The sequence below is a fragment of the Micrasema longulum genome, unplaced genomic scaffold (assembly GCF_059751315.1).
Source record: "Micrasema longulum isolate JH-2025_06_02 unplaced genomic scaffold, ASM5975131v1 h1tg003086l, whole genome shotgun sequence".
Classification (NCBI taxonomy): domain Eukaryota; kingdom Metazoa; phylum Arthropoda; class Insecta; order Trichoptera; family Brachycentridae; genus Micrasema; species Micrasema longulum.
In genome coordinates, this window is record NW_028280187.1 from 58,270 (window position 1) to 78,957 (window position 20,688).

At 31.9% G+C, this 20,688-nt stretch overlaps 1 protein-coding gene across 1 annotated transcript in view; it reads left to right on the top strand.

Annotated features, from left to right (window-relative positions):
* Positions 1-20,688, top strand: part of LOC148271121 (uncharacterized) — a gene marked incomplete at its 3' end in the record, with an annotated part of 60,779 nt that overhangs the window by 14,702 nt on the left and 25,389 nt on the right. Inside the window, exons 2-4 of the mRNA XM_088241809.1 lie at positions 1,310-1,578; positions 12,271-12,385; positions 13,624-14,912. Coding sequence (XP_088097935.1) covers positions 1,310-1,578; positions 12,271-12,385; positions 13,624-14,912 — 1,673 coding nt within the window. The remainder of the gene's footprint in view (positions 1-1,309; positions 1,579-12,270; positions 12,386-13,623; positions 14,913-20,688) is intronic.

Consider the following 20,688-nt stretch of genomic DNA (forward strand, 5'->3'; position numbering starts at 1 on the left):
CAAAAGACTCGGACAACCTTTACAAAAGACGTTAAAAATATTATTATTAACAGTAGAATGTGAATTTTAAAAGTAAAAATATTTTGTCAAATGTTTGTAACCCGTAAGGGTTTATCAATGCAATTTAAATTTAAAATAAAATAATAATACTAAAATAAAACCGCTTGTTGAATATTATAAAACACTATTTTTTGTGTTGAATACTTTTATTTACTTTTTAAATAAAAAATATTTAAATTATTCGAAAATTCGTAGTTACCGACTTGTGCTAGAAATCCGACGGTATAATATCAAAACGAAAAAAATAAATTGTTTTTTGTTCAACAATGTTTGAGTATGTCCCAATGCTTGAAGACTGGCTGGATTTCCTCCCTAGGGAGTTATTCATATTGAAATTTATTTCAACAGAGAGAAAACATTTTTGAGAAGGGAATATGGAAGTCTAGTCATTTACAGAGCTTATGACCTGTCATTGGCTGGTTTAAGTGGCCACTTTACACACTGGTAGTTAATTCTGCCTGGTAAACGAAGAAATATAAAAATTGGAAAATTGATTTCAAGCGTTGCCTAGTAGGTGATTTGGTTCAGCCGGATGAATCTCACCAACGCGATAAAGGTTTCAGCTCTTTTACTTCACAAAAGTCAACAAATGGAAGAATTAAGGAAATGTGGATGTTCAAACATGGGTTGAATGGTGAATGTTACACAGTGTGTAAAATGGCCACTTAAACCAGCCAAAGACAGGCCAGAAGCCCTGAAAATGCCTAGACTTCCATATTTCCTTCTCAAAAATGTTTTCCCTCTCTGTTGAAATAAATTTAAATGTTTTGTTTTCTATTTTCAGAATCTGTTACAAAATAAACAGATAAATCATTTTTAAAAAAAGAAAGGTTTATAACTAATTAAATTAATTTAACTTAAACTTATTAAGATAGAAATTTATTGTAACAGAGGGGAAAAAAAAATTCGAGAAGGGAATGTGAAGGTCTTGGCATTTACAAAAATTATGATGTGTCATTGAATGGTTTATGTGGCCACTTTAAACACTGTGTAACATTCATCATTCTGCCTATGTTTTGACAGCCACATTTTCTAAAATTTTCTCCATTTGTTGACTTTGGGGAAGTAAAAGAGATTAAACCTTAATTGATAATTACTCCCTAGGAATAGCTGATTCAAAAGAAGTTCAAATCTGAGGGATATTATGAAATCTAATACAATAAAATGTCTTAAAATATTTGAATATTTCGACATGCTATAAATAATAATTTTGATTCTTTTTAGAATTAACAAAAACACATTATTTCAGATTTCGTGCCCCACTTCAAGGATATCCTGGTATTCAACATGAGTGGAATATCTCGCTCCGAGAAGATCCGCTCCGCCCAGCTTCACATTCACCGACGGCGCCTGGGCGGGGCGCGCGGGGAAGCTCTCAGGGGGGCGCGGCTGCCCCCGCCCTGCCGCGTGCGGCTCTACGCCCTGCACACGTGGGGTCCGGCCCCCCCTGGGGACAAGGAGCTCAGCGAGATGGAGAGGACGAAACTGAGGTCCTTGGACTCCGTGCTAATAACCCAAGTAAGTTTTTTTAATTAGGGTCAGGTATTAGTAGCATCTCTTCCCAACATTCCAACAGAAGCAATATTACGGATGATTAAACTGTTTATTGTAAATGGAAAGTTAGGTCAATAAATTTCTGAGGCATACAGAGGTTGAAATCTTAAATAAAACTAATTGAAATCTTATGTAAAAACACGCAAAAATACGTTTCTTGTCATTCTTCGTGCGCCTGTTGTAGGCATTTTATTTCAAATCATTTCATGATCCCAGGTATAATTATTTGCAAAATACTCTAAATGCATTTAAATCAATTCGAAGTGATAAAATTATAGATTCAAATTTATTGCAACAGAGAGGGAAAATATTTTTGAGAAGGAATATCGAAGTCTAGGCATTTACAGGGCTTATAATCTGTCATTGGCTGGTTCGAGCGGCCACTTTACGCACTGTAACATTCATTATTCTGTTTATGTTTAAACATCCACATTTCCTCAACTCTTCCATCTGTTGTCTTTTGTAAAGTAAAAGAGCTGAAACCTTTATTTTGTGAGTGAGTTTCATCAGGCTGAACCCATTTCAACTTAAATTGAAAAAATATTTTTAGACGTTGTCTAGTAGGTTAAGCCCTGTAAATGCCTAGATTTTTAAATTCCCGTCTAAAAAATATTTTCAGTCTCTGTTGCAACATATTTAGATCTAAAGAACTCCAGGAAATCCAGCCTGTCATACAAAAAACATTGTTGATTAAACTAAATGGTATAAAAAGTATAAAATTTGAAAAATTATTTTCATGCGTTGCCTAGTAGCTGAAAAGCTTCAGCCCGACAGATCTTACTCTTGATCGTTTTCGCTCCCATAAGAGACAAATTATCAAAATACTAAAACAATAGAGAAACCTATGATAAATATCCATAGTGTGTAAAGCATTCAATACTCTAATGACAGAATATAGGGGAAAGAATAATACGTTTGCATGAAGTGTAAGTGATATCAACAAAGCTTTTTTCGCAATGTGAATTATTGTTTTTTTTTTAGATCACAACTCCATTGGTCATTTATAACAAAACAAACAAAATGAACAAGAAGAACACAAAAATAATGTGCAAAAAAGAACGTCAACAAAGTTTTCTGATTCCCAAGGGAAAAAACATTTGATGACTAGATCAGCTTACTTTACTACTAAATACTGTTAAGTACACTGTCTACAGTATACATACCCGTATAGATAGTTCTCGGAGATAAAATAAAACTATTCTGCTTTTCTGTGAGACACAAACAAGCATTTTAAATTTTCCAACTAATCCGCGAGTTTGAAATTGTTCAAAAACTTTCAGTTTGAATGCGGAGTTCATCTCTTTTGTGTAAGCGGTTCCCTATAGAACAAAGCCAAGATTTTCTTTGTTATATCATACATTTGATATATTAGGAGTAAAATGCTTTATTTTTTCAAGAGTTTCAAAACTTTGGTTTTTCAGTAGTTGTTTAAAACGTCTTAGAAAAAAAGTATTCAAGTGGGAAACGTTAATGTTTTCAGTTACTAATTTTTAAAACTTGTATTATTACTTTCAAATGTTTATAACAACAATACAATCAACTACCATTATGGCAAAAAATACAATATATACAAATAAAATAAAATTACAGGATAACTAAAGGTTTCCGTATAGTACTAAAAACAATGTCCAAAAAAGCATACTTTGAAAAGGGCCACTCCATATCACTATGCTTGTAAAAATATTTAAAATGAAATTAAAATAAAACATACGAAAAGGAAAAGTTTTTTTTTAATTCGGTCAGAAAAAATATTATCGCCAACGGATCCACACGGAATCCTAGATTAGTTTTTTTTTCATACATCACAAAAAAACGACGTAGTTTGTCTTTAAGAATATCGATATAATCTAGATTACAACATGTCCTGCAGCTACTGAGCGCATGGACGCGAACGTCTGAAAATCTAGTCCCTACTTGCAGTTGAAATATAAGTTAGAAATAGATTTATAGAAAAATTATTTAACATAATATGGAAGCTATTTGAGTAACATAAAAATAATTAGAGCAACATAAAAATAATTTTAGGCAGTTTACAAAAAAAATACATTGAACAAAGTACGTAGTTAGTTTGCAAGGTTAAATGTACATGATACAACGACACAAAGTATAAAACTAAAAACTAGAATATAGTATTTCTAAACATGTAAAGTTTATAAGATGATGAAAGCGATGACCAATCCCCGTAGGGGAGATATGTGGACACTTGCAACATTTGACACGTATAACCCCAGGTGCCAACGCAAGAACGCAATACGTCACCGACAACTGAAAAACTAAATTAAGACTATTTGCTCGGCGGTGATTTCGGTTGTTTTGACACGTTATTGTAAACTACTTCAGCATTGAACGTAAATTAAATTAATATATCACAGTGAGGTTGAGTCAGTATTTTTTCTTAATTAAGTAAATGATAAACTCCAAATAAATATGTAACTGAAACTTTTCATTTATACACGCTCATATTCTCATAGAACGAAACTTTCGGGTTAGTCGAAATTTTATACAAACATTATTTAGACAAAAACAGTTTCACTACATTACTATAGGCAGTCTAGTGTTCGGTATCCTTTGACTGGTTACTGCAGACATGTAGCTAACCGCTGGAGTTGCGGCTCCGTGGCCAGTTGCTTACTGGTAGATGGTAGTTGCATTTGAATATTGTGTCTTGTTCCCCAATAATTTATGAGATCTTTGCGTCCGTAAAATCCAATCATAAACGACTACTCACTGAACGATGAAATATTATCATCTGTAAAATATTATCATCTAGCATACGAGATTTAGGTATTATACTTGACACTAAACTTGCTTTTACAATTCATATCGAACATGTTATCAATAAATCCTTAAAACTTCTTGGATTTATTAACAGGAGCACAGCTGACTTCAATAATATCAATACCCTTAAAATTCTCTTCTGTTCCCTAGTTCGCCCGCACCTAGAGTATTCCTCTGTTATCTGGTCTCCATATTATGATGTTCACATCAAGAATATTGAATCAGTTCAGCATCGACTTTTGAAAAAGATAGGCTGGAGGTTGGGCTTATCCAGAGACCTATATACGTATAATGAGTTAGAAACTAACTTGAGTATATCTTTTCTTCAAGACCGTCGAAATAAATCCGACCTTATAGTCCTATTTAAAATTTTCAAATCACTCTTTGAAGCGCCTGAACTACTGAGCTCAATAAAATTAAATATCCCAACTAGAAGCCTCAGACAAAACTTACTCTTTCATACCGATAACCATAGAACTAACTATGGTTTTCATTTCCCTATGCCCAGAATTCTTAGGTCTACCAAAAAACATACCAGTCTTGATTTCTTTAATAACAAATTGTCTTCTTTCAAACGATCACTGAATCAAATTCAATTATAAACACCCCTCTCCCGCTCCCACTCCCACAAAGTCTACCATAAACCATTGAGTCTTTCTACTTTTTTATAATGTATGAATGTGTCCATAAAAATTCCCATTGGGCGTATATATAAATAAATAAAATAAATAAAAATAAAAATAAATTGTTCCATCTCGATTGGAATAATCTGTCCTTACAAAATTATTTACAGAATATTAAAATATAAATTGGATTACCTTTTTAGCTCTCATGCAAAGTTTAATATATATTTAACGTGAAAAAATATTTTTTTCTACGTTAAATTCCTCCGAACTTTCTAGGGCTTTCGAGGGTAAGGTGATCAGCTTTACCCTTCAGATATCAGTCTAGGAATACGAAATATCAACATTGAAAGCCTCATCGACTTACCCAGATTTAGAGGTCCTGTGGCCTCTTTTCAGATCTGCAGATTCCAAAAACAATTTTTAGCTTGAATCTAATCGTTAATCTTTTTTGAAAATATTTTTGATATTCTTTGTTTACAAAAAGATTCGTGTTTTAAAGAATGCACATTTACTGCTTCCAATGCTCCTATCGCCGCCAATGTATGTAATATAAGTACAATCAATATGTCTATTACCCTCAGTCTAATTTTCTCAATTCTGACGGTGAAAGCGTATGTACGAGTAAGTTCATTAGTTTGTTAAAATATCCTAAAGTAGAACCACCAATTTTTATAAATTTTTTTTGTCTACTACATTACCCTACGAGGTGGACGTATCTCCGCGCGATTTCCTTATTCGGGATTTTTACCTAATAGTAGCCATCGAGTTAAAAGCATTTTCCCATCTTCCGGTTCTATTTCATACTGAGAACTTTGTTCTTAATTCTCCCGGATACGAATATTTAATAATACGGCACAGGGTTTATGACATTTTTTCCATACCGACGTTATTGAATAAGCTGTAAAATGTTGGAGGGTTTACGGGGATAAAGTAAACGCTTTGAGCATAGTTTTACTTAAATATTCCCGTAAAAACATACCTTTAATCCCAAAGAATGAATGGTTGTCATTGACTTAAAATTCAAATCAGGTTCCTCGGTTTGCAGCGATGGAGAGTGTACTTAAAGAGCAATAAAAAAGAAATACGGAAAAGCTTTAAAACTTGTTCAGTAAAAAAGTTCTGCATAAATTGGTATCCAATATTCTGCTAACAGAGATCAATACAAACAAATACATTATAAATAAATTTGCTTCGCTTTTTTGCAACAATATTCTTATTTGTGTCAACAAATTTGATAGTTTGGAAATGAACATATAAATGTTATTTAGTTTATTCGAATTTACAGTTATCCAAATTTTTAACGTAGTGTAGACTCGTATATGCCTAGTTGTGTAGTGGTTGACACGATTGCTTGCCCATGCTGGACGTCCTGGGTTCTATTCCTGGCAGGGTGGACGTGATTTATTTGTTTTAAACCGGTTTTGTACCACAGTATTTCGTTTTTCCTTGGAATGGCACTTAAGTTTTTTTCTGTAATTACAGTTTTAAGGTATTAACAAATGATTGATTTAGCTTTATTGTACATTTGCATTTTATTAATATTTATGTTTATTCATTTTAATATAGAATTTTTTGCTGTTATTTGTTATTTATTTTTAAATGTTATTTTTAATTTACAGCTGAACTCACTTGCATGTTTATTTTATGGAATGTGTTTTCCACATAACATGCCCAAAAGCACAAAATAAAACTAAAATAAATAAATAAAATGGTTAAAATTTATAACTGTTTTTTTATTTAATTTATGTATACATATTTATATATTTATTTCTAAGAATATAATAAACATTTTGTTTTATATACAGCAGGTTTAATGAGTAGTAAATGAAAACATACATATTTTTTTTACTAGAGAGGCATCAAACTACTTAACTAAAGAAAGCTTCCCCGTTCTAAGACAGTAAATATATTTTTTTAGAATCTGTTATTTTTATCATAAACATTATCCACTTCAATTTTTTTAATCCTTTTTGTTAGTATTTCCATGTTTATAATTTATATCCAAGGAGAGGTTAAATTAATATATAATGTAATATAACCAATTTAAATGCCTTATGCACTACTGGATGCGGATAGGAAAATTACGATGATGCTGGTAGGAAAATAATGATGATGCTGATGATAATTTCAGAAAAATATCTTCAAAAATAATAAATATAAAGGATACTTTGATTATGCTCACCGAGAGCAAAAACCGTCCTGGGCCGCTATTCTTAACGCTCTCGCGGCCGTTTTATCCCGTGTATTTTGTATGCAAATAAAAAATGGTTTTCTCGTGCCGCGAGAGTGTTTGAGAATAGCATTCCGGCTTTAAGTACATTACTAAAAAAAAGTTTAAGGGAATATGACTATTTTTATCTATCTGACCAGCAATTTATTTAGTCTAAAGGGTCTTCTAGTGTTATGCGTCTTATCTCTAATGTTCTCCCGGCTTTGCATTATTTCCAAATGCCTCTGTTTTCAGACAATCAAATAACAAATCTCCTCACGATCTATGGACAAAGGCCGCATTTCCTGAGAGATTCATTCCGCCTTTATGTTCCATACTCTTTACAAGAGTGCTTCTACGTAATAAAATATTTAAGTGCATCGTTTACCCAATTCACAGCCACCATTCCATTACCGTTTCTCCGTTATCATTTGTTCTACATTAGTTTCCGTGAAATATAATTAAACCACAAAAATTTATCGATTGAAAAGTCTTAACTGAGTTAAGCTTAAGACAGGCGCCGTGGCGCAGTTGGTTAGACGGCTATCTGTGAAACTGGCGTCGCGGGTTCGATTCCCGCCAGTTGAAAGAAAATATCCAAGAAATATTTTTTTCTCAATTGGTCTGGGTGTTGTGGTTTATTCCTCATTACCTCCTTCCATATCCTCTCGATCCCACCTGCTGACAAGCCTCAAAATAGAGGCTTAGCGGGTTATTCCTTTTTAAAAAAAAAAAAAAAAGTGTATTCAAAATGAGTGTTGCATATAATTGAAACGGTGTTGGACCCTTTCTAGTCTATTAATACTTACATTATAGTAAGGTGACCAAATAGGAGTACAGTATTCTACCTGGGGACGAACAAATGTTTTGTAGAGTTTTTCATATGTCTCTGCATGTTTAAAAGGTTTTGATACTCGCATAATAAGTCCGACCATTTTATATGTTTTTTTTAGGACTGATTCAATATGAATATTAAACATTAGTTCCGAATCAATAATAACACCTAAGTCGCGAATTTGACTATCTGTTAATTTGACATTGTAAACTTATCAAATATTATTTTTATCATAGAGGAAATAACTTAACGGCAACCTGGTTTATTTATGTCACGGGTTCCTAATCAATGGGGTACTTCTCATTTAGGGGGCGTAGAGTGACCCATAGGGGGCGTGACGGCTTCAAAAATAAGCTGCATATTCAAAATTATGCCAGTTATCCTATTTTCAGGAAAGAAGCACTGCGAGTGCTTTTACTATTCACAATAACCCATCTTTAAGAACGTGGTTTTTCAACTCTGTTGGAATAAAGACAAAACAAAAAAAATAGACTTAATGTTGAAAATTATATCCGCTGTGCACTCTATGTGAAACCAAGTCACCAATTGGTTAACTAAGTGCAGCCCCAGTGCTCTCAATAATGATAATTTTAGGAGAAAGTTGGGAGAGGCAGAGGCGCGCATAGTAAAAGGTTGGGAACCGCTGGTTTAGATAGTAAAAAACCGTATAAATAATTATATCGCTTTAGTGAATAAAATCAAGAAGTTTAATAATATACACATAAGACGCGGTAAAAATTAATAAGCCTTAAATTAAAAACAATCATTTTCCAGAAACAACTGAAATAGTTTCACAAAAATAGCCTTTGCCTTGCTTGTGACCGCGACCCACGGGTTGAAAAATTCTACTCTGAACGGTTGTTTTAGAAACGGTTTCAGTATAAAGTTTAATTTGGAAACAGAAACTATTATTACTACTACTACTACCATCACGCCATTCCCCCGTAGGGGTAGACAGAGAGAATGGACCGCCACACACGTCTAACCTGGCATACATTCCTGGCTTCTTCCACATTCGTACATCTTGTGATACATGCCCTTTGGTTCTGTCTACTTTTGACATGACCAGATTTAAGATTTTGGTTTTGATCTGATCATGCCACGTCTTTTTTAGTCGTCCTCGTCTCATGTTACCGTCATTTTCGCCATATGTACTTGTTTTACCATTCTTTCGTCGTCCATTCGTTCTACGTGACCAAACCATCTCAGAGACCCTTTCTTAATCTTATCAATTATTTGGCTCAGATTTACACTATCGCCTGATTTCATCATTCGTAACCTGTCATACATTGATTTCCCAAACATTCGTCTAAGAGATCGCATCTCAACCGCGTTCACGCGGCTTTCACCCTTGAGGAAGAGGTGCCAGTTCCATATTTCACTTCCACACATATGTGTTGGGACTAAAACTCCGTTGTGCACTGCCAGTTTGTTTAGCTTCTATTATTTAGAAACTATTATTATTTACAATAATAGAAATCAATAATTATTAACCAGAACACATATACTACGATGTGAAAACTACAAAAAAACAAAGGTCTACATGATTGACTGGCGGACTTATTGCCGCTAGCAATTTTTTACTGTCTTAAAAAAAAGTTAAGAAAATGCAAACGATATAAGCATTATATTTGTTATTATGTTCATTGCTATCGTTATTTACATTTTAATTTGTCCAATTCCATCTTCCAAATATTCATTTACACTATAGAAACGTTTATTTATTTGAAACACTCTTAACACTCTTGCAAATTTTTTATTACAAATTATTTCCTTGATTTTTTTGGGAAGCTTGTAATATTTTTTTTACTGCCATGCATATGGGCCCTCTTTGTATGATTGATTGTTTCGCCAGTGGAATTTATAATTTACTTTTATTCCTGGTTTTATGAAAGTGGCTTTTTCTTGTGTCCTAAAATATTTAGGTCTTCAATTCAATTAAAAATTCAGTAATATATATACCTTTAATCTAGTTTAACCCTTGTCTTGGCTTATCCAAAAAAATTTAATCTTGAAGTAGGACACATACACAACATATTTTTTGAAAATAAATTTTTATATTTTTTGTTTTTTTTACAATAAAGTGATAAAACAGAGTATTAAAAAAATAAAGCATAATAACATAGCAATGAAACTATAACTGCAAAAATTAAGCGCTTAATACATTTTTTCATCCCACTTAGAAATATACTTAAAGTCCCGGACTTGAAACACCTATACCATGCACTGGCAAATTCTGTGTTGACTTACGGTTGGGGAGCTTGCACAAAAACCGCCCTTGAACCTGTAGCAATTGCACAGAAATCTTTAATCTGAGTCATCTTAAAAAAAACACTTCGCTATCCAAGTGACTTGCTCTTCAAAGAATTCAGAGTACTGAATATTATTCAACAGTATATATTGAGAACGGTACTGGTTACACACATAAAGAGAGACATTTACCCAAGCGTCAACCACAACCATAATACAAGATACTATAATAGGGATCTGATACTAAGTGAAGGGGTCAACACTGTTCTGGCATCGAGACAACACTATAACGTAGGCAAAAAGGTCCATAACCTTTTGCCAGAATCGTGGAAAGACGGGAGTGTTGTCAAGTTACGGAAGGTGTTGACCTCGCTCTTTCATGACATTGGTCGTAGGGAGTCAGAAAAGTTGATGCATGCCACGGATTGGAGAACCTTACTGGATGTCAAAAATAAAATATAAAAAATAAGGAATAATTTAAAAAATATATATTTATAGATGACAACCATGAAGTATCGCATAAATAAATTGTCTATGTTTTTATGAATGTATGTATGTGTATGCGCATGGGTGTATGTACGTGTGTGTGTATGTACTGTGTATATATGTGTATATTTATATATACATGTGTGTATATATGTGTATGTCTGTATGTATATGAATCAAAATGTGTATCCGAATAAGTTTATATTTTGTTTGTCTGTGCTCTATATTAATTTGTTAAGTATTATAATATATCAAAATGTAATTGCCTAGCTTGGAACGGGTTATGTACCCTTGTTAGCTGGGCAAAGTGAATATGGAATTGTATTTTGATAAAGAGTGTGAATAAATAAATAAATAGATAAATAAATGATATAGATATTAATAGGAAACAAAAAAATCCTACAAAGGCATGGCCTGTTCGCGAGTATACAAAAAAATGTTAATGAATTTTTCTCCTATAATAAATAATGGACAGTTATAATATTTTTGTGTAACATAAGAAAGAAAAAATAAAATAGTCTGTAAAAAATAATATGGTATTTTTTTTATAGTAATTAAAAAAGGAAATAAAAAATATTTTTAAAAAACACAAAAATATTCCTTATTTTTAAAGGGCAACATATTATGTGTGGTCTGATATTTAAAGGTTGAAAAGACTGCAGAATCCCAAACATAAATATGTTTTTTTATTTTAATCAAAGTTTATTATGAATTGTAATATTACCGTTAAGAATTGAAAATACGGTAAAGCAAACTAAATGTAATCGTACTCGTTTAAGAAAAAAAATGAGATGTATCCTATATAATACATTTCCGAGAAAAGGGTTAAGTAATCAATTAAGGCATTGTGCAACATTCACAATTGTGTTTTTTTTTACATTTAAATTTTATAATTATTATTTTTTTTTTGTAAGAAAGCTTTAGGATTTAGTTGATTTTCTGCACAATTATATTTCTTACTAGGAAACGCCTAAAAGTACTTTGTCACAATAACAAGATATTGCAACAGAGATAGGTAATATTTTTGAGAATATAATATAAATGTTTAGACATTTGCAGGTCTTCTATCAATGATACACTTTTAAGGGGAAAAAATCAAGTACTTCTCTACAAACATTTGGACAGTCTCAAAATATTGTTGATTCAGCGAATACTATTTAGATATTTAACAGCCCTGTACACTCTGTACGGTGCGTTCGAATGTTTAATAAGCTTATGTTAATGTGTGAGTGCCTGTCGGTGAGTAAACATACATTTCCACTTGTGTAAGCACGCACATTTGAATATTTTTTATAATAAAAACTTTTTGTTACGCACACATAAGAAAAATGATTCAAGATTCGAATGGACTGCAAATATGTTTTTTGGTAAAGACTTTCATTATATAAGATTTTTTTTGAAATTTATTTTTCCTGATTTTTGTTTCTTGAAATTGTTGACATTATTAACGATTCTCAATGGTTTGGTTTCAGATTACAAGAGGAGGGTGGCACACAATTGATATATCGATGGCTCTCAAGGAAATGCTCAACTCCCCGTTCTCAGGACCGACTGCTATATTTGGTGTCCGATTCGAAGGACCAAAAGGTAAGAATGCTTCACAACTTTCCCACACTTGACCTTTTTCACGACAATCCTTAAAAAACATACGGCTTTTATTTCACAAATGGTTACAGAAATGCCCTTAAAATGCTACGAATTTATTTTGAAACTAAATTTAATCTTTTGCATCGTTGTATAGTGGTTAGCGTGTTATAGTACTTTAGCAGAGGTCTCGGGTTCAGTTATATGCCATGATGGCATGAAATATGTATGAATTAAAAATATTTTGATCATATTAAAATCTCCCCTGATTCCTTCGGTAAGCAGCATATAAGAAGCATTATCTAGTCCTAATGTTATATATAATATATTATGGCAAATTTGAAAATAACTTTTAAAAAGAAAAATTTTGCAATGAGTATGTATATAAACATATTTATATTTTCTCCTCTATCAGCACTATTCGTGCATAGAATAATTTATTGGTTCAATTTTTGCAGCGTATCTTAATTTAAATCTTATGAAAAAATATATTCTTAAACTTTTAGGTGATCGAACTCGGGACCCTGGTACCACGCTTATCCCCTAGTACAACGCTTATCGTGACACTATAAGTTAAACAGTTAATTTTTTTATTTAATTTGTTTACATTTAAATTATTTATTTATGTATGTTATGTGAACACAAGTCCCAATTTTTTTGGTACTGAAGTCCTGTGTTGAGTTGGGGCAAAAAGAGAACTTTTAAAACTAATATAAAAATATTAGTTATGCATGTGTTATTTATTTTGAGTATTATGTGTTTACATTCAACATCATACATACTTTTAATGTCCGTTCTAGAGTTTGAGTATAATTTAGTTTTCACAATTAACCTTCCATTTTAAGTAATAAATTATTTAACATGATTTTAATCATAATGCACCTAATCTTTTTTAATTACGGTAACTCTTACAAAATGGAAGTAAGATGGAAGACGTTTAAAGGAAAATATTCAAAGCTAAAAATAGGAAGATTTTTAAAATTGTCTTTTCTTTGAGGGGATAAAACATAGGAATAAAGTATCTCTGAATTAATCCTTAGAGGTAAGAGTTTCTCAAGCTGTTCTGTTCCCAGTTAAAGAAAAGACGACAACATTTCACTCCTCTGTAAATGCTAAATTAAGACTGGAAAACTAAAACTGAAAAGTTTAGCATGCTGTACATTTAAATATTGTTTTGTATTTCAGTAACACCTTTGTGGAGTAAAGTTATTTAATAAGTCAAAATATGATTTTTTTATCAGGAAAGGCTATCACAGCGAAACACTTTTTGAAAGAAACTGGGGAAAGCATGTCTTCATCGTTTATTGTTGTGTACACTGAGGATAATTCTGTTCAGGGTGGGATCCCCCTTACTTCAACGGATGCGAAATTAAATAATCAACAATTAAGAGTAATTGCAGAATTACTCGAGAAAAGTCATAAGAATCCAAAATCCCCAGAAAATATCGTCGAAAATTCGGGCAAACGACGCCAGGGAAGCAATTTTTACATTTACGACAAGAGCCGACAAATGAAAAAAAACTTAAGAAAAAATAAATTTTATAACGCCGATCCGATACGACATGAAAAAAAATATTACAGAGAAAATTACGCCTCGGAAAAGAAAACCAAAGATTTGTTCTCAAACGACATCGACAATAATGATATTGAGAGCGTTCAACCCAATCAGGTTTTATCGCCGGGTAACGGAGACATTATAGAACTTTTGGATTACGACAGGGTCAGAAAGGCTAACAATCTTAGAAGGCACAACCATAAAACAATTAACAGTTTAAGCTTACGGTATGACACAGCAACTAAAAAGATGGTACAAAGGAAATTAGGGAAGCCCCGGTTGTCCCATTCAAAGAACGAGGACTCCTATAAAAACGAATATAACGTTTTATTGAAAGAGTCCCCCATTTTAACGTACACAGAAGAACCACAAGGCAAAAATTTCATTACCAAAAATCCAATTGACAATATAAGATCAAAGCGATCTGTCAATGATGATAGCGAAATTGATCAGGATTACGATGATATTAAAGATGTAAAAACCACCGGAGGGGAATATGAAACTACTGAAAAAGAAAATATTAAAACTACCGAAAAGGAATTCGACAATGAAGACGATATGGGAGACTTATCATTCGATTTCAATTCAAATAAAAATTTGAATCATTTCTCCGAGCAGAAAGAAAAGGATGTCGACATGAACAACATCAAGGAAGGATATTTGGTTTATGAAACAGATCCAGATATTAATTTAAGCCAGGTTGAGAATAAGGATTTCGTCGATAACTCCATCGAAAATACCTGGGTAGGCAGAAGCATTGCAGAAACAAACAAATTAAAATATAGACAAGCGAAAAAAACTTTTCCTATTGAAAAAGATGAAAACGTTCCAGACGAAAAGTGGAGTGACAATATTTCAACTCCTAGGGGCACAGAGAGAAGAAGGCATAAAAATCAAAAAAAGTCAAGGAAGAGGGCAAATGGAGTCGAGAGCGAGGTGGGAAATTTTTTCAGCAGTGGGAATACAAAAGAAGAGGTATGTAGTTCATTAATTTGTTTAACTTTTCTTGATTAACGCCAATTAGATACGTGATACAAGTCACGGGATTTAGGCACGTGATATGCATAACGTATGTATAAAGAAAAAACTTCGTATGCGTTTTAATAATTGAAGTTAAAAATCTTGCGTAATTTAAGAGTGCTCGTTCATATCAACATCGATATATGTACTGACGACCTTTGCAAAGAAGTTTTGATTTGTACTCAAAAACTAAATACATGTAGATAAAAATACGAAGCATTTATTCTTTAAAAAAATACGATTACGGTTTTGTTTACAGTAAAAGCCTATGAATTGAATATTGTAATATTTAAAAATACGAATGCCTGAATAAACTTCACCGCAAATAAAAAAACATTTGCTTAGCTCAAAAACTGGGATATAAAACTGAAAGATCCTGAAACAGTATCTAGAGTAACTATTCTTATAATACTATAGTTTAAATAAGCTTTATTCAAATAAAGTTACTTGTAGACACACAAAATTGCTTATTCACTGAAATGTATGTTGTTCAAACATTACTTTATTATTGAACATGGAAATGCTCGTATATACATTTTATTTAAAAAAAATTAATCAGAACATACATTTTTTTCAATTAAATCTCATTGAGCTACTCGTACTTTTGGTGACTTATTGGTATGGTAGAGATTTTTAATGATTTATTTATTTATTCACACTCTTTATCAAAATACAATTCCATGTTCACTTTGCCCAGCTAACAAGGGTACATACCCCGTTCCAAGCTAGGCAATTACATTTTAATATATTATAATAGTTAACAAATTCATATAGAGCACAGACAAACAAAATATAAACTTATTCGGATACACATTTTGATTCATGTACATACAGACATACACACATATACACACATATATATATACACATATAAACACATGTACATACACACACACGTACATACACCCATGCGCATACACATACATACATTCATAAAAACATAGACAAATTATTTATGCGAAACTTCACGGTTGTCATCTAAAAATTAAAAAAAAAAATTATTCCTTATTTTTTATATTTTATTTTTGACATCCAGTAAGGTTCTCCAATCCGTGGCATGCATCAACTTTTCTGACTCCCTACGACCAATGTCATGAAAGAGCGAGGTCAACATCTTCCGTAACTTGACAACACTCTGATGATGTTGGCATTAATAATGTTAAACCTAAATTAAAAAACAGTTGTAACGTATATTTTTAATAACATTCGGTAATAAAAAATCAGTGATCACGGTGTGTATATATTTTTCTGTCAAATGTTAAATTTAGGTTTTCTTGGTAATAAATTAAAATTGGTCTGTGAACAAAATAGTAAAAAGTTCTACTTCGATACTTATTTCATACTTTGAAACTCTTGAACTATCATGACAGGGGAAGCATGTAACTTTTATGCAGTATAGCAACTATTTATTCAATATTCTTCATACCGCAAATAGGTATGAAGAATCAACCAGGTGGGGTGAAGTCGTATTTTTTCATGCTTTTTTAATAATATCAGTAAAATTATATAATAATACAGTTTTAATTTAAGCTTTATTACCGACTGCCATCTACAGTATGATGGATATACAATACAATACGAGTGGTCGATTCAACAGATATTTGCATTATATGACACTGAATTAATCCCAAAGCTGACATTAATTTAACATATTTTGAGTTTCGCTTCAAACTAGTGCTCGGGAGAAATTTATAAAGATAAGATCCATATCCATAATCCATTTGTTAATCATATTAGCTGATATGTTATTCACAATAGCAATAGTTCAGTTTGGTTAAAAAGAAAATAAATTATGCATTATTAGGGTTAAATTTTAATTTCGGCATTATGCGGGGTTAAATCGATCATGCCACAAACTTATAAAAAAAGCTGGATTTAAAAGAAAACCCCTAAAAATACAAAATAAAAGTATGTACACGAAAAAGCATTATGAGATATGCAAACGGGAAAAATGGGTATAAGACGAGCTGCCGAAGAGTTTGCAGCTCAACGTTAGGACATTATTATTACTTTAAAAAAAAATCAAATCGTATGGCGGACAACAAGCTGTTTATTAAAGATGAGGATTTCTTAATTAAATCAAGTGGGTGGGGATTTTCTCAGACATGACATGGTGTATGTGTTGCTAATCTTTGGTGTTGAAATTGTCAAACGTAGTACCTACCAACTAACAATCCTTTTATTGTGACTTGATTATATAATTGTACCTTGGAATAATCGGTGCTACATTGATTATTACAGAATTCATCTTATGGTGACTTATTTGAAGAACGTCGGAGTTAGAAAAATTTTAAGATGATTATAATCTAATCTAACGCTATTAAATTTATCAATTTACTTTTATGGATATGTTAATGCAAGGATGTCCGGAAAGGTAGATTTGTATTTCTTAATACTGATTTTTATAAAATTGAATATCTGTAAACATTTTTTTATCAAAAAATTAACAAAACATAAATTTATTTCTTTTAAATAATTACCTTTCATTTTTATACCCTAATATTAAAATTATTACTTATTATGTTTGTACTTACCTGTATAATTTTTATAAATGCCCTTGGGCGTATTGTAAAATTAAATAAAATAAATAAAATTTCCGAGTTAAGTCGAGGGATACGAAACCCACGGTAGTGAATTCAAACACACGTAATAATTTAAATTTCAGTTAGAATTGAGAAAAAAAAGTCTCTCTTACTCCAAATATAAATGTTACCATGGTAGAATTGAAAAAAATCATGTAACCATTAAACACAGTAAATGAAAACAAAAGATTTTTTGATCGACTTCACTTCACATTATGGTACTTTGACACAATACTACTTCAAGTATGGCATACTTAGAAATATCCTCTTCGCAATGTAGGCTTTGGAATTACATAGAATAAAATTTCTTTCATTCCTAGGCAGAAAAGACTTCACCCCCTGCCCCTTGTCGTTGCTAGGGACAAGCACGTTTAATTTTCTCTATCTCCTGTTTGAAAACTTTCCAAGCTTCATACACCATTAATTCTGCGCGATTTATTTTTACCGCTACTGCAGACTAACTGCCTGATCCCTCAATGGCATCTTTAATGAAGTGGATTCTCAACTTCTGGGTTTTAGGGATATTTAAAATAGAACAGGAGAGGAGAAATATTTCATTTTCTTCAGGTGTGTAACGACCCAAACAGTGTGACTCGGTGTTTTTCTAAAGCGGGATATTTAGTTTTACAAATAAAAGCATCGAAGTGATTAAACCATGATGCATGTAAACCTAGTAAATATGAACTTCCCCACTATCATTAATATGCTTATAGTAAGAATTTATTTAATTAAAATATAAAGTATTGCAATTTTACAATAGTTTTTTGGAATAGTTTAGTATGACATTTTGGTAATTTAAATTGTTTGTAAATCTTAAAAAGGATGCTAGTCTTATGTTTTGTTTTATTGTTTTTATTTTATAATTTAACTTTTTGTACATAATGTTATTTGTACATTGGCGGACTTATTGCCAAATGGCAATTTCTTCCAACAAACCAACAAAATAATAGTTATATTTTTATAATTCAAGTTACAGAACATATTCAATAGAAAATAAAGATTAAAAAGCTAAAGATATATAAAAATAGAAATAAACGCATTTGTTTAAAAATGACCTTAAATCAAAACTATTACTCAATGGGAAAAGGGAAAAAAGAGGAAAGGAGGAGAGATAAAGAAAGAGAAAGGAGATGTTTCTTCAGACGTGATTAAAACAGAGATAATGTAGTAACATCTTTGATGGTGGATGGGAGATGATTCCACAATCGAGCCGCATGGACACTTTATGAGTTAGAGAAGAAAGAGGAATTGTGGATAGGTATTAAGAGAGTGCTTTAAGAATTAGAACGAAGAGGTTAACCATGAACTGATAAGCGTTGAAATTTTACACGCACGTATATACGTGCGTATAAAATTCCTGTAAAATTCCTATATATGTAGGAGCGTAAGGACTATGAAGTACATTGAACAGAAATGAGAGGGAGTGATAGTCTCTTTATTGATCAACAGAATAAACGATTGCTTATGTATATACCTATACACATCATTATAGGTATACGCAAAAGTAAAACAGCATATAGTATTTCATTGTCCGTGGACTAGCAACTAAAGCGTAGGACTGATCACCTTACTTTTATGCAACAGATTATAACTTAAACCCTTACCGAAAACCCTGTAATGCATGGATTTCTATATTCCTCATGTGAAAAATGTTATCTATTCAGTTGTCATAATATATATACAAATATGTTCAATGTTTATATTAGAGCACAGATGAGTTCTGTACCTTAAAAGATAAACAAGGAGGCAATTTTTGTCGTTTTGAAGTTAAAAATGCAGAAATCATCGCAATTAGCTATTTTATAAGCTGTTTTTTTAAGCCCACTTTTGTCAGAAAAATGTTTTTTTATCTTGAAATAAAAGTCCATTTTGTTTTGATGCAAAAAGCATCAATAGTCCCAGATACGCTTTTTTAACGTGTACTATAATTAATAAAATAATCGTCATCGTAACATCGAAAGTTATTTACAGATTAAAATGATCTCATTAGTTTCAAAAGTAACGATGTTCGCACAATCACAAAATCTTGTTTCCTGAACATTTTGTTCAATATTTTATATATTCACTATTTCAGGAAACGGAGTAAAAAATATAAAAAAACCCGTAACAAAAAATTGTTGCCTTCTATAATTTAAATCGAATGTATTTTGAAATACTGTTTTTTGGTCTGTTACTGACGTGTAATTATTTTCTTATCAAATAATCATAGTTTCGCTTGATTTTAAATTAAATTGTTGTACAAACAGTTTTTAGCCGACGCCTACGAGTGGTATTACATTTCTCTTCCCCGTTCGACGGTCCCTACGCATACTATCGAAACTGCATTTTCCGAGACTTTTTTAAAAGGCCATCAGATACTATAAAATTGCCAAACACGTGTCAATTGTATTTCGATACGTATTTTTGGCGTATGTGTTTAGTATTATAAAAAAACATGAGAAAACAAAATAAATAAACAACTGTGATTATTTTTAAAAACAACGAAAGAGAAAAGAAAAATTAAATCGGGTTGTGGTCCCGTGGCTAGTGTCTCGGACTCACGGCCCAAAGGTCAGTGGTTCGAATCCCACTCTACCCCAACTTTATTCCATTTTCTAATACTGAGTTATTTACAGCTCGTTGAAAATGGCCGTCAAAATTAAATATTTGAATAAATTATCAGAACGCAAATATTTCTTTTTTATTATTTAATAATTAGATACAACACACCCATTAGTGATATAATATTTTATTTATGCTTAGGATGTAAAATGCAAGTGTCAATAATTCTAATGCTAATTTTTCGAAATCGCATATAGTTTCGTTTTGAACTACTGCTTACTGCTAACATTAAGCATACTGCTATTGTTTGCCTTGCGGTGAAGTGGTCAGGGCGTTTGTCTTCCATGCAAGAGGTCTCCGGTTTGATTCCCGACATGTCTGACATGGAATATTTATTTAAAAAGAAGTTTTTACACTAGTATATTTCATAGTCCCTGTACTGGCACCCAAAGCCTAAAACTGATCATCTAACCTTTATGTAATAAAAACTATCAAGATACGCTGCGATTGGTTTACCAATGCACCATTAGGTAGGGAAAGGGAATGATGATGATGATGATGATGATGATGATGTTATTGTTTACGTGGTTCACTTTTACTAATGACCT